Genomic DNA, 13572 nt, shown 5'->3' on the forward strand with positions numbered 1-13572 from the left:
CTGCCTATCCATCCCACTCCGACCCAGGCTCGGCGCTGCACACTCTCCCGGGGGGGCCCGGCGCAGTCACGCGCGCCCCACACTTGAGCTCACTAGCGCACAAGGCTCTCACTCTCCGCCCCGCACACCTGCGCTCCGCCCCCTAGTCCCGGGCCGGCGACGGGCGAAGGCATTTGGGAACCCAGGGCGGCTGCAGCGGCGCCCCCATCCCTTCCCTTTCTCTGGGCCGGAGTTGTCCGGAGCCTGCCGCCGTTCCCAACCAGCCTGCATCTCTCCCCATCCTTCCCTCCCCCCGCCTGCCGCGGCACCGGCATCTGCAGCCGCAGTCCGGAGCCGGTGAGGCGGCGAAGGGGGGAGGGGAAGGAAGCAAGCAAGGGATGAGCGCCTGGAGGGCGTCGGGGGCCCTGAGCCGGACTAGGACGCCGCTGGATCTGGAACACGAGCAGAAGCCAGAACCAAACCACCGGTACTGGGTGGGCCAGGTGGTCAGGATGGGAGGAACCAAAAGCGAGGAGGGTGCTGGAGTACAGGCAGGGGAGGGGGCTGCCGAGGCTTGGCTCAGGCCGGCGCCGAAGAGGTGCGGACGCTGACTCAGGTTCGATTTTTGCGCTGGACGCCTGAGAATTCCGTCCCATCTCGCTCTGCAGTGTCCTTGGGAGGGACGGAAGCACAGGACAAGCTGGAAAGGGAAACGCTGTGGGCGTCGGGGAAGCGGGACCAGGGTCGTGGAAGAGGGCTTGCGCAGCCGCGATCTGGCACCCCTGGTCCGGACCAGCACTCCTGGCCCGGACAGCTCCCTGGTTGGGTAGTGGGTGGGGCCGGACCTCCAAGGCTCTCCTGTTTGGAATCCTGAGGACCTCATTGCTGTCCCTCCCCCCATCCCTAGCTGCAGCCCCCTAAGCCCAGGAGGCGCCCTGGCCCGCGCTCGCCCCCCAGGGCCTCATGTCGGAACCACAGCCTGACCTGGAGCCACCCCAACATGGGCTGTACATGCTCTTCCTGCTTGTGCTGGTCTTCTTCCTCATGGGCTTGGTAGGCTTCATGATCTGCCACGTGCTCAAGAAAAAGGGCTACCGCTGCCGCACATCGAGGGGTTCGGAGCCTGACGACACCCACCTCCAGCCCCGTGAGTGAGGAGCCTAGAACCTGGCTCAGTCACCTTTCTCCCTTGCCCCTCTCCCCACACCTCTGTCTGCCTTCCTGGCCAACAGACCCAGGCCAAATCCCAAGCAAATCTTCAGGAGGCCTAGTGATGCTTTCTTGAGTCAGCAAGTGGGGTGATACCACCCTGAAAGCAAGGCTACAGAAAATAGCATGGGTGGGAAGGGCCCACAGATGGTAATCTTGGGCTCTCATTGAATTTCCCATCTTTTCTGCCCTGGTCCCTGAAATGCCAACACCCAGCATCATGGCAAATAGGCAAGTGGGTATATCTTGAGCAATATGCCACAGAAGCCACCTTCTAATGTCCCACAAAGCTGACTCATTTCCCAATTCCTTGCCAACCTCTTTCATCCTTCAGCTGAGGACGATGACATGAATGAGGATACAGTAGAGAGGATTGTTCGCTGCATCATCCAAAATGAAGGTGGGTATAGGCTGGCACTCTCCTCCCCGCTCCTCCTTGACTTTCTCTTGCTCTGACCTCCACCTCCACTGACTCCCTTTTTTCCTTCTCCCCTCAGCCAATGCTGAGGCCTTGAAGGAGATGCTGGGGGACAGTGAAGGAGAAGGGACAGTGCAGCTGTCCAGGTGAGCTGGAAACAAGGGCCAGCATGACTTCGCTTGCCTTGGAGAGTACCCTCTCCTCCAGCACAAGCCTCTCCCAGTCTCCTTGCATGTTTGGGGTGGGGGGAAAGCAAGGCTGGCTAACCTATAGGGAGAAAGTTTTGTAGAAATCTTGTCTTTGAAACCATACCTCCCACTTGGGTATCATCCAGCCTCGCATCACCCCTTGTGCCACAACTTTGGGTTCAGCCTTGCCTTCTTTTTAGGAAAAAACCCTGGAAGGGAGAACACACGGTCACTATCATCTTAATACTGAGTTTATTAAAGACAAGAAAAGAATGTTGGGGCCTGGGGAAAGTGGGGCACCTGAGGGTTTCAGGAGCACGCTGAAAGAACAAGAACAAATGGCACAGGAAGGGAAACGGGAATGTCACTCCTGCTCCCTTCCTCCCTGTCCAGCGTGGATGCCACCTCGAGCCTACAGGATGGAACCCCCTCCCATCATCACACAGTGCATCTGGGCTCTTCAGCCCCTTGCATCCACTGCAGCCGCAACAAGAGGCCCCCGCTTGTCCGTCAGGGACGCTCCAGGGAAGGAAAGAGCCGCCCCCGGCCTGGGGAAACCACCGTGTTCTCTGTGGGCAGGTGGGGATAGAGTGCCCTCGGGCAAGGGAGGTTGAGGTGGGGGACCCAATGATCAGGCATCCCTAACTCCAAAGGTGGGCCCTGGCCCTTTTCTCCTTGACTGGGACCTATAGCAGGAGTCAGGCTACATAACGTGCCTCACAATTTGAGGAGGTCTCCCCTGCCCTAGGCCAGAGGGAAGCGACCGTCAAACCCAGGATATACCTGGTTGGAGGGAAGGACCAAGCAGCCTGAGTCCCAATGTTCCCTCCTCTCCCAGGTTCCGGGTGACACACATTGAGAAGCGCTATGGGCTGCATGAGCATCGTGATGGCTCCCCCACGGACAGGAGCTGGGGTTCTAGTGGGGGGCAGGACCCAGGGGGTAGTCAGGGGTCTGGGGGTGGACAGTCCAGGACAGGGATGCCAGCCATGGAGAGCCTGTCCCCTGAAAGGCCACAGCCCCAGGCCCTCGCCAGCCCCCGAGTGCAGAATGGAGGACTCAGGGACAACAGCCTAGTCCCTTGTGCACTTGTGGGGAACCCTGGAGCCTCTGCAGGGCCGACACTGGGGGCTGGAGGGAGGGGCCCAAGCCCAGGGATGGACAGCCAAGAAGCAAATGGACAGCCAAGCGAACTGGACACCTCAGATCACCAGGTATGAAGATCGCCAGGGCTGTGGTGGGCTCAGCTCTTACTGCTCCCTACTCCCTACTCTGGGGATGGGGGTGCATTGATATGACTCACATCCTGTTCTCCCATTGTTGACCCCTCCCCTCTCTCAGGTGTCTCCAGCACGGGGAGCCAGGGGTGTGTGAGGTGAGTCTGTCTGGGCTCCAAGTCAGATAATCTCATCTTCCCACCCCCTACTTATACTACCTAAACCCATCAGCTCCCTGTACCCCCAGGGTAGATTGCAGGCTTAGACTTCGCTACAGATTCCTTGGTTTGGTAGTGGGGAGTGGGCATGTGCTCTAGGGGATATGGAAGGTCCTACAGCCCCCAAGGAAAGGCTGGAACACAGCTTGAATAGGAGGAAACACTGTTACCCTTCCTCTCCTCCAAGCCTCCTTTGTTACACTGAAGGACTACCTACTGGCAGAGCTAGGGGGTGGGTGAGCATGAAGCCCTTCCTCTCTACTGGACAGCACTGTCCCGCACCTGAGGGACCAGCCCTACTTTCACTTGGAGTTGCAGTCTCGGGCTGGGGGACCTTGGGAGAAGACCACCCCCAACCCCCGGCCTCAGTCTCTTCCCCTTCCCCTGCTTGCCAACAGGTCACCTGACCCGCCTTCCCCATCACCTCGCACCATATGGTAAAGTGTGGCAGCTGGGAGCAGGACCCTGCCCTTGGTGGGCCCCTAAAGCAATAGCACCTTAGCCCCCTGCCCTCTTGGCACAAGAGGCCCAGGCCCTGGCTTGGGCTTCGTGCCCTTTATTCACTGTCAATAAATCTGCTCAGACCATTACAGCTGCTTCACATACTGGCTCCAGCTCCTTCCGACAGGTCTGCCTCTGTCCCAGTCCCCAACCCCAATGGCCCTGGCATCTGGAGTGGGGTGGGTCACAGAGCCAGGGTGGGGACATAGATGGGCCAGAGCCACTCAAGGCTTTGGGGGATGGGGTCCAGCCCCAGAGATTTTAGGGTATTTCACCACCTTAGAGATGGAGTGGTGGCAGAAGAGATAGCAGTAGTCCCAGCCCTGGCGATGGCAGGAGGATGGATAATGAGGGAAAAGGAAGAGTGGGTTCCAGCCCCAGAAGCGGGGAGAGTGGAAATGCGGTAAATTCCAGGTTTTGGCTGTGTCACTCCAGATCACTGAGGAGTGGGCTCTGACACGTGGAGACAGGGGCAGCAGCAGCATTCCTCATGGGTGGTGGTCCCGCTGGCTTCAGGTGAGGGGATCTGGGTGGCCAGGATCTGGGGCTTTAGCTGGTGGGGGAGGCGGTGGACGCATCTGTAGGGAACACACAAGCAATGCTCCGGAGGCCTCCCTTGGTGATTCCCCTGTCCCTTCCCTCAGCCCCTCAAACAAAACAGAACAAATTGGAATGACCCCTCTCCTCCAAGGAAGAGACTCTTACCGGCCTGAGTCGGGGTACCATCACGTCCAGCGGTCCAGGGCAGTCCAGGTCTTGGTCTGGAAACAAGAACTACAAGTCAGTCTTCAGACTTTGTTTTGTTCACTGCTCTATCTCTAGCACTTAGGACAGTGGCATTCTGTAAATATGTGTTGAACTAACAAATAGTTGGGCGGCCGGAAGGCTCAGTTGGTTAGAGCGCTAGCTCTTAACAACAAGGTTGCCGGTTCGATTCCTACTGGGGCCAGTGAGCTGCGCCTTCCACAATTGGATGGAAAAAAGGACTTGACATCCTGGAAAAATACACTGTTCCCCAATATTCCCCAATTAAAACAAAAACAGTTACCAACCTGGGCCACAAAATCCATCCATCTATCTATCCGTCCTCAACACTTACGATTATACAGCAGGGCTGCTATATAACCAGCCCTGCTGAAGGTACCAGAGAAGGGCAGGTGGTATCCACAGCACCCACCTCCATGGCTGTTAGGAACCCAATAATGAAACACCAACAAGCACCATGAATGACTGAGTGCTAAATCCTTCAAAGTGAACTATGGGTGCTGGAGAAGGGGGTGAAGATAATGCTCACAGGGGTCTCCAGGGTCAGGGAGGGAGCCTCTATGAAGGAAGTGCAAGTACTAGAAGGTTTTAGAAAAGCTGAACATTCCAAGAAGGAAAATAATGACACAAACCAAGGTGTTGGCAGGATTTAAGAACACTGAGAGCAGACAATATGTATTGGGGGGAAACCAGCTAACTTTAAAATAATAATGAGAAAATAGCTACTGCTTGCATCCTTGCTGTGTGCCAGGCACAATCCTGGGCACTCTACAGACATCTTTTAACTCTCACAACAACTCCATAAGGTAGGGACCTTCCTCCTCACTCTGTAAAGGCACAGAGAGGTTAAACACCCACCCCCAATCACACACTAGGAAGTCATCGTGGGGAGTTTGAACAGGGAGTTGAAAGAAGAGCCTGGCTCAAGCTCTTCTCACTATCATGCTTCAGTGAGGCTAAAGGTGGAGGTTCCCAAGGGCGGACAGAGGAGCCCAGCATAACCCAGGAGTCCCAAGCTTCCACCTTCTTCCCGCCTCTTCCCCTGCCAGGACGCCCCGTTTCTTCTACTCACCTCCAGGCAGGACAGGTGCAGGGGACCCATCCAAGACAGAGGTGGGTGCAGGAGGGGAAAAGCTGGGAGGAGAAGGGGATGGCAGCACCTGGGGATGAGGGGGCATAGTTATTTCTGACACGTGGGAAGGTTTCACCAGCTTGTCCTCACATCCCACCTTCAATTCCTGTCCCACCACTTCCCAATATGGAGAGTAGCCAACAAATGCCTGTATCTGGGTGGGAATTGTAGCTGCTACACATTTCAACAGCCAATATGTATTGACACTTACTATGTCTCAGGGATTCTGCTAGCACTTCACATGCACCAATTTATTCATGCCTCACCACCACCCCATGAGGTAGGGGATTTTATGACTCCTGTGTCAGAGGTGAGACTCAGACTAAGCCAAAATCACAGAGCCAGTTAGTGGCAGTGCCCTGGCTAGAGCCCAGGTCTCCTGACTCCCACTCCTATGCTCTTCCAGCTGCGTTATAACAATAGGTACTGTATTTTAAAGCACTTCATGCAGGCCACTGTGCTAAGGGCTTTACCTCCATTATCCCTAATCAGGATAGTTAGCCTTTTCAAGTAGGTATTATCCCCTTTTCACATGTGAAGAAACAAGCTCTGAGAGGTCAAATCACTGCTCAAGGTGACACGATAGAAAGCTAAAGTCAGATCTATCCAGCGCTAAAGTAGCACCACTAAACTCTTAGGAAGACTGCCTTGGTTTCCCTTCTGTCAGCCCAGTCAAAGGAGATGGGGAGGCCCAAGCCATTGTAGGAGGTAAAGCTGGAGAGGCGAGGGGTATTAAAATGAATATGGGGTTTCATTGCGGTGAGAGCTCAATCCAAAGGTGCCTGGGGACCCAGGGGGAAGGAAGCCTCACCTGTTCAGGGTCTGAGGATTCAGGCTGCCCTAGGGGGCCAAGTAGCTCCTCCACCAGCAGGGAGGGGAAGACCCCAACATGGCCTCCAAATTCTCCCCTCCAGAAGCCGTCATCCACTCCATCCTGGGCCCGGGGCAGCAGGCGGATGAGTGCCCCCTCAGGGAAGCTCAGCTCCTCTGTGCTCTGTCCCGTGTAGCTGTACAGGGCACGGGCCAGGAACGCTGCAGAAGACAAGGCGAGATGGTGAGGTGGGGAGGTGGCAGTGGTACCCCAGGACCATGACACCTCAGGGTCACAACCACTCAGCAACCACTCTATAGCCAGCATCCTCTGACCCAGAATTTCCCTTTCTTACCTGTGGGTTCTGCCCCCGAAGGATTGTCGCTATCATGGCCACTCTCAGGGAAGAAGTCCGGGAAGTTGAGATACCGCTCAGGGACAAAGCCTACCTCACCATGCTGATTCCGAGCCTGCTCACCCAGCAATGAGAACAGATAACAGACTTGCCTCAGTAGTCCACGGACACGGCCCCCCTCCACTCAGGCTTCTAGCTTTGCCTGGCTGGGTCCTTGTGGGCCACAGAGAAGTCCCTCCCACTGTCCCCACCTCCCAAAGTCAGAGCCCAGGGTCCATACCCACCTTAACCCATTCGTCGGCATCTCCCTCCTCTATGACCTCCAGCCACTCGCCCTCTGTGATAGTCAGCTCATCCTCACGCCCTGCCTGGGCCCCACAAGGAATGATTCAGGACTTGGTGGTTCCCCATCCCGGCCCATCTGAGGTCACCACCCCCATTCACACCTGATAGCCAAACACCACATGTGCGGGGCAGGGGAGGGGCCTGGAGGCCAGGGCTGCGGGGGCAGGCTCCTCAAAGAGTTCCCCTGTCTCTTCACATTCCTCAAAGTCAGACAGCTCAGCATCCTCAGCCTGGGGGAAAGAGGGGTGCGGAGAACAGACATCTCTGTCAAGTACCCATTGTATCTCCCGCTCCTCTCCCCTACCGTTAAAAAACTCGGTGGATCGTCTTCCAAGGTAGCTCCGTTCACCACAGAGCAGGATGACACTAACGATGACCACAGAGTTAGCCTACTGAGTGCTCACATTTGCCAGGCACAGTGCTAACTAAATATCTTGTGTGTATCGTCTCGCTTAATCTTCATACTAACCCAGTGTTGTTTTGTATAACTATTAGCCTCATTTTACTTATGAGGAAACTGAGGCTCAGAAAGGTTAAGTCACTTTCCAAGATCACATAGCTAATAAGTGAGTGGCTGGTACTAGAAATACTTACTTACAGGCTGCCCCCCGAACCTTAGTTCATAACCACCGTCCTACTCATAATACAAGTTTGTTGAGGACTCTAGATTATAAACTATGCAAAGAATTATACTTAAATGATTTCATTTAAGCCTCAGAACAACCCTTTGATTTAGGTGCTGTTGTGATTCCCATTTTACAGGGTTGGCCCTCCACTGGGGAGTTTCACCCTCCTGAGTACGTATGGGTAGGGAGCGGAGGGAGCTCACCGTGGGAGAGAGGTCCCTCTGGGACAGCCGGGCCTCGCTGAGACGTCGCTCCTGCTCCACCTGATCCTGGGCCTGGGTCATGGCTGGCTTCAGCCAGTGCTGTACATCTAGGCCAGCCCCCTGCAGCAGGGCCAGCCGGGCAGCCCCCTTCACCTGGCTGACCTGGCATGGGGAAGAGGGATCAATCAAGACTATGGCTAGGCTTACCTCCCCAAATATGTCCACTCTCTATCACTGCCTCTCCCCTCCCCACCATCAGAGGAGTAGAGGAAGGTGCTGCCTGAGGAAGTGGGATCTTGGCCCTAACTCCCAGGGTTGTGCGTCACCTGTGCCCGCCGGATGCTCTCCTTCACTTCCTGCAGCCGCTGCTCTATGCCCGGAGCCTCCCGCTCTGGAGCCTGCTGCCGCCTCTGTTCCAGCCGCTGCAACACCTGGTTGGAAAGGTAGAGGACAAGGGTAGATGAAGATATGAAAGAGTACAACTTACTATGGACCTGGCATTCTGCTAGTGGTTTCACCTGCATTATGTCATTTCCTCTTCCCTGTGAGGTGGTTGCTATTATTAGCCCCACTTTAATGATAAGGAAACTGAGGTCCAAAGAGGTGAAGTCACTCCCTTACCCAGGGTTACGTAACTAGGAAGCAACAGATCAGGATTTGAACCCCAGTGGGTCGGGCTCCAAAAGCTGTGCTCTTAACTATAGTGCCACACTGTTGGCTTACAATGCCTTTCCCTCCCCCACTGCCTGCAGCCCCAGGACATCCCCAGTGACTCCAGGATCCCCATCTCTCAGGCATTCTTGTCCACCCACAACACCTGCACTCCCCACCTCACCCGAAGCCCGTGGTTCTGGATCTTGTAGTCACGGGCAGCTCGGCTCGTCCAGCGCTGAACCTCTCTCTCCAGGTCACTCTGCCCAGCCACACCTGCGTGCCCCTCCAGCTCCAAGGCACACACCTAAGTGAACAGGAGTGCTGTGAGGAGGACATCGTGCTGGGCCTTCTCTACTCCCCTTCCCTCTAGTTCCCGCCGTTTTTCTTTCTCTCTGTCCTGACCTCCAGGGATAGGGACAAAGAGATGGAAGCACACACATACGTCTGTGGACACAGGTGTGCCTTCGCGTGAACACATAGATGCAGAGAGTCCCAGAATGGGATCCAGCTTGAGGGACAGAGGGAGAATGAAAAGGACAGTCCAGTGGACAGAAATCCAGAATGAAGTGTGTATTTGTGTGCTGATGAAAAGGAGATGAACCGGGGTTCTGAAAGCCCCTCTCCACGGTTTAACAGTTGCCACGTTAATATCAGGACAAGGATAATAGGGGAGAGGCCTAAAATACAGTCCCCTTTACCTTTGGCCTAGTTCTAACAAGCAGGGCGGTCTCACCTGATCATTCCCTGCTGGCTGAAACTTCTGAGGTGATGTGGGGGAAAACACCCCCGGCTCCCGAAGAAAGAGCTCCAGATCCTGCTCCCAGCTTACCTGGGGGTTGCAAGAAGTCAAAGTCAGTCGTGCAATGGCTCCCTCTCCAAACCTGTCCCCTCTTGGAAGAAAGAGGACAAGTTGAGAAGGAAAGGGGCAGATGGGCAATGGGGTGGTCTGTGTTGGGAGAGAAGGGTAAACAGGATCTCTGGGGAGCTCTTACAGGGCACAGCTCTCACCTGGGACGTTGCCTGTGCTCCGCGGCGGGCATGCTCCAGGGCCATCTCAGCAGCTTCCAGCTCAGTGCGGCTCAGTAAGGTCAGGGGGTCCCTCAAATGTTCCAAGAGCTCACTGACCAGGGCCTGGAAAGAACCCCAAGATACTGACACCACCACCCTTCCCCCAGGCCTTTACCACAAAGCAAGCTCTCTATCGAGGTTTGGATGGGTGATGGGCATGAGATATGGGAAAGAGGGAAGGAATGAGACATTATTATTGCTTCTAATAATGTCCCTCATGTCCCCACCTAGCCTGCTGGTGGTGGGAAGCAGGGAGAGGCTCTCCCCACCCTCCCCACGGAGAGGCATGGGGATCTGAGTTGGGACTGGCCTTGAGCAGGGCTGGCAGTTCCTCCTGGTAGTAGTGGTCTAGGTGGGCGTTGGTGGACACCAAGTTGAGCAGGTATTCATTGCGGGCTGCTCTCAGCTGCTGGGAGTACTGGGCTGACTGGGTGGACAGCTAGGAGGGGAAAACAGGGTGTCAATAGGGAGTCCTGGACCTCTGGGGTCCTTCCAAGGCAAACCCAGGTCAAAAATGGATTCTCGCATTATTGAGATGTCTGATGCTCTACTGAAAATTTTATATACTCACAACTCCTGCTCAAAAATCCTCTAGTAGCATCTGCATGCATTTAAAATAAAAACCCTTACTGTGGTCTACCAGATCCAACAGGAGCTGCCCCTGCAACCTCTCTAACCTCTGTTCCCAGGGCCTGTCCCCTTATTCACAGTGCTCCAGCCACATCGGCCTCCTCTGAGTTCCTCAAGCTGACAAAGTTATTCCCAGTTCAGAGCCTTTGCACCCACCATTTCCTTTCCTTGGAATGTTCTTCCCCTAGATCTGTGAATGGCTGGCTCCTTCTTGACACTCAGACCACCTGTTCAGAGAGGCTTTCTCCCCTAAATTACACCCCTCTGTTACCCTTTATCATAGTACCTTGTTTTATTTTCATTTGATCTTATTTATTTGTTTATTTACTATCTATCTGCCCTCACCAGGGTGTGAGTGTAGGAATTCCATTGGCATCATTCTCTACTGTATCCCCAGTGTTTAGAATAGTGTTCAGCACACAGAAGTCCTCAATAAATACATGTTAAAGAAATGAAAAAGAAAGGCACTATTTTCATTGTATAGATGAAGGAAACGAGGCTCAGAGAGCTCAAGTTAACCAAGGTCACTCACCAAGGAAGTAGGGAAGCCTGGATTCAACCCAGTTTCTCAGACTTATGCCCCTGGGTTCCAAACCACCAGATTACTTGGCCCACCTCCTCCCTGCCCCTACTCATGCCTTCATCGCCCGAACCTTGGTGCTGAGTTTCTGGAGACTGGTCCGAGTATGAAAGAGCCCATGGTCACTTCGGTTCAGCCTGCGTAGGCAAGGGAGAGGAGTCAAGGTCAGACCCTGCCTTTATACATACCCCTCCCCCAAAGCTTACTAACTAATGCCCTATGACCCCACCTGGCCTGGACATCAGCAGCCTTCTCCTGTGCCAAGGCCCACACACGCTCCCGCTGCCCATACAGCTTCCGACTTCGGCCCAGCTCCCGGACAGACTGCAGCACCTCAGCCTGCGCCCTCTGGAGGTTCTCTGCTCCCTAAGGGCAGGGATACAGTCTTGACCCAGACACCTCCAGCCTCGAGTCAGCCCTTCTTTCCCCGCATCCACTGAGCCATACCTTCCTAAGCACCTGCTCCTTGGCACTCCGCCCGGTGCCCCCTGCCAGGTCACGGTATCGGTCAGACGCCTGGAGCCGTGCTTGGCCTCCAGCCACAGTAGCATCCAGCAGACAGCGCCAGGCACCAAACACCATCCTGTCTCTCCACAGAGAAGGTCTGTGTTGAGGAGGGGAGCACTCCAAAGCTTCACAAGACACCCCCACAACACCATGGGAGACAGAGTGCTTTCCCATCCCCCTCATCTGGGAGCCCATCAATCGATCAGCCCATTAGCTCAGCCACAAGGATCACTCATGCCTTCCGCCCCTACCCACAGTGTCCTTGCTAGGTCAGCTCCTCTGGCGCTGCTGTGTCAGCTCTACCTGCAGCTCACAAGTCCTCCCCCTGGGGTGAGCCTTCATCCCCACAGGTTCCTGGGGTTGAGCTCCTCATTCCTTCTCAGTCCCTTGGCCTCCCCCTCCAGGGGACCCACCTGCTGTCCATCTCCCCGCTCCGGTGCCCTTCCCTCTTCAGGAATGGCCCAGCCAGTTTCTGGAGTGCCTGGTGGGAAAGTCATCACTGACCCAGTTCCCTTTCAAAGACTTCCCCCACCTGGGAGAACATAGGATCAAAGTATAACAATGCCATTCACTGCTGGAGGTGTATTATGTGCCTCTCGCTTTATAAAAGCTTTACATGCATTCACTTATTCCACCCTTACAACATCTCCACATAAAGGTACAATTATTGTTATTCCCATTTTATGGAGAAAGAAATTGAGGCCAAGAAAGGTTAAAGAACTTGTCCAAGGTCACACATCTAATAAGTAGCACAGCAGGGATTTGACACAAGTCTGCCTGACCAGGCATTTGCTCTTGACCAGAATAGGGGTATGTGTGGAGGGACATTGCTGGTGGTAGAGGAGGCTAGAACAAAAGGCAAGGTCCAGAGAAAGGAGTCCCATACCTGCCCATACTCGCGTTCAATGGCCGCCCTCTGCTTGCTGTAGGATCTGTGGAGATTAGGGGGTGGGGTGCTGTTACTCTTTGGTCCTTTCTCCCACCTCCAGTCTGCTCCTCAGCCTGGGCAGGAGGAAGAGGGGAAGAAGGCCTAGAGTGTGACTACACCAGGAGGGAATGAGACTGGAGACAGTCCTTGAGATCACCTCAAGCACCAGCAACACAGGACAACCTCACCTCACTGCTCAGAGCCTCAGCAGGATCCTCCCCACCCCTGGAGAACCATCTGTGGGCTCGGAGGTGAGGACTGATGGGGGCCTGGGTACAGTGTCCGCCAGCCTTCCAACAGGTCTGGAAAAGGGAGGGGGGATTCTGCCCTAAGCTTGATTGTGGGGGTGGAGGGAGTGGTGTGGAGTCAAGGGGGTTTAGGGAGGATCCCTGTGTGTTTATGTGTGACGGGGTGGGAGAAGTATTCCTACCCGGTATCTGGAGCGGCAGGCCTAGGGTGAGGGCTGTGAATGGGCAGGTTGGGGAGCTCTTCACCCCAGCTTATCGCCTCCCACACACCCCCACCTCCCCGCCCCAATGTACGTCGAAGGAGAGGCGGAGCGCGACCGCGAAGATACGGGTATGGGGGGGGGGGGTCAGGGGCTACCTGATGTCCTCCAGCAGATCTGCCTCCCTCTGTTGCCGGGTCTGAAGGATGCTCAGCTGCTCCAGAAAGCGAAGCTTCACCTCCTGGGCGGGCTTCACCTTCGGAGGTAAGAAAAGGATGAAGACCCCCTAGCGCGGGGACCTGAAAAACACTCGGCGCAGGCAGCGGTGAGGAGGCGGGGCCGGGGAGGGGCTGGGCTGTTTCCTCGGTTACTTCTGGGTCTGGCCCTGACCCCCCCCCACTTCTCGTCCTCCACCGCGAGTCCGGTGCCCCCTTGGTCCCCACCACTCCCCCAGCCCGCCAGGAATCCCCATTCCCAGGCCAAGCTCACTTTTCTGGGCGGTGGCTGCATCTCTGCTCCGGCCCAGGCAGAGACTCGACTCCGGAACTCGAGGAAGCCCCGCCCACGCCGAACCCCTGCCCCTGGCCCGGCTCCGCCCTCACCCCGCCCACGTCTGGTCTGGCTGCGCGTTGGGCGGCGAGGAGCAAGGGGGCCGAAGAGGAACTAAACCTCTTGTCAGTGCTTCCAATACACCAGAAAGGCTACGGGTCGCGAGGTGGACGCCGCGTCCGCTGAGCAGTAGGGGGAACCCCAGGTTTCTGAGTCAAGACGCCTGGGTTCTATTTCTAGT

The 13572-nt window shown here is 55.6% G+C and overlaps 2 protein-coding genes across 10 annotated transcripts; one reads left to right on the forward strand and one right to left on the reverse strand.

Moving 5' to 3' along the window:
- Positions 1-19: 19 nt before the first annotated feature.
- RELL2 (RELT like 2) lies at positions 20-3819 on the forward strand. 2 transcript variants are annotated; one of them, XM_019739053.2, is made up of 8 exons: positions 20-466; positions 887-1126; positions 1523-1588; positions 1686-1752; positions 2188-2373; positions 2633-3008; positions 3136-3169; positions 3628-3819. In XM_019739053.2, exons 2-7 carry the CDS (start codon positions 943-945, stop codon positions 3166-3168), a joined length of 912 nt encoding a protein of 303 aa, XP_019594612.1. In that variant the 5' UTR covers positions 20-466; positions 887-942; the 3' UTR covers position 3169; positions 3628-3819. The 2 variants fall into 2 exon arrangements, with proteins under 2 accessions (XP_019594612.1, XP_019594614.1); XM_019739055.2 differs by lacking the exon at positions 3628-3819 and adding an exon at positions 3499-3567 and having other exon boundaries at positions 328-466.
- Positions 2028-13379, reverse strand: FCHSD1 (FCH and double SH3 domains 1). Of its 8 annotated transcripts, none has more exons than XM_074313692.1 (21): positions 13272-13313; positions 12941-13038; positions 12523-12636; positions 12293-12338; positions 11820-11887; positions 11347-11503; positions 11129-11265; positions 10973-11036; positions 10000-10128; positions 9630-9752; positions 9355-9450; positions 8803-8925; positions 8294-8398; positions 7968-8129; positions 7240-7368; positions 7078-7161; positions 6794-6908; positions 6439-6659; positions 5568-5655; positions 4436-4491; positions 2028-4308 (listed from the first exon to the last, which is right to left on the reverse strand). In XM_074313692.1, exons 5-21 carry the CDS (start codon positions 11828-11830, stop codon positions 4243-4245), a joined length of 1866 nt encoding a protein of 621 aa, XP_074169793.1. In that variant the 5' UTR covers positions 11831-11887; positions 12293-12338; positions 12523-12636; positions 12941-13038; positions 13272-13313; the 3' UTR covers positions 2028-4242. The 8 variants fall into 8 exon arrangements, with proteins under 8 accessions (XP_074169793.1, XP_019594605.2, XP_074169794.1 ...); XM_074313693.1 differs by having other exon boundaries at positions 4170-4308; positions 11347-11482; XM_019739051.2 differs by having other exon boundaries at positions 4170-4308; positions 11347-11482; positions 11820-11938.
- Positions 13380-13572: the final 193 nt, after the last annotated feature.

The sequence above is a fragment of the Rhinolophus sinicus genome, linkage group LG10, assembly GCF_036562045.2.
Source record: "Rhinolophus sinicus isolate RSC01 linkage group LG10, ASM3656204v1, whole genome shotgun sequence".
NCBI lineage: Eukaryota > Metazoa > Chordata > Mammalia > Chiroptera > Rhinolophidae > Rhinolophus > Rhinolophus sinicus.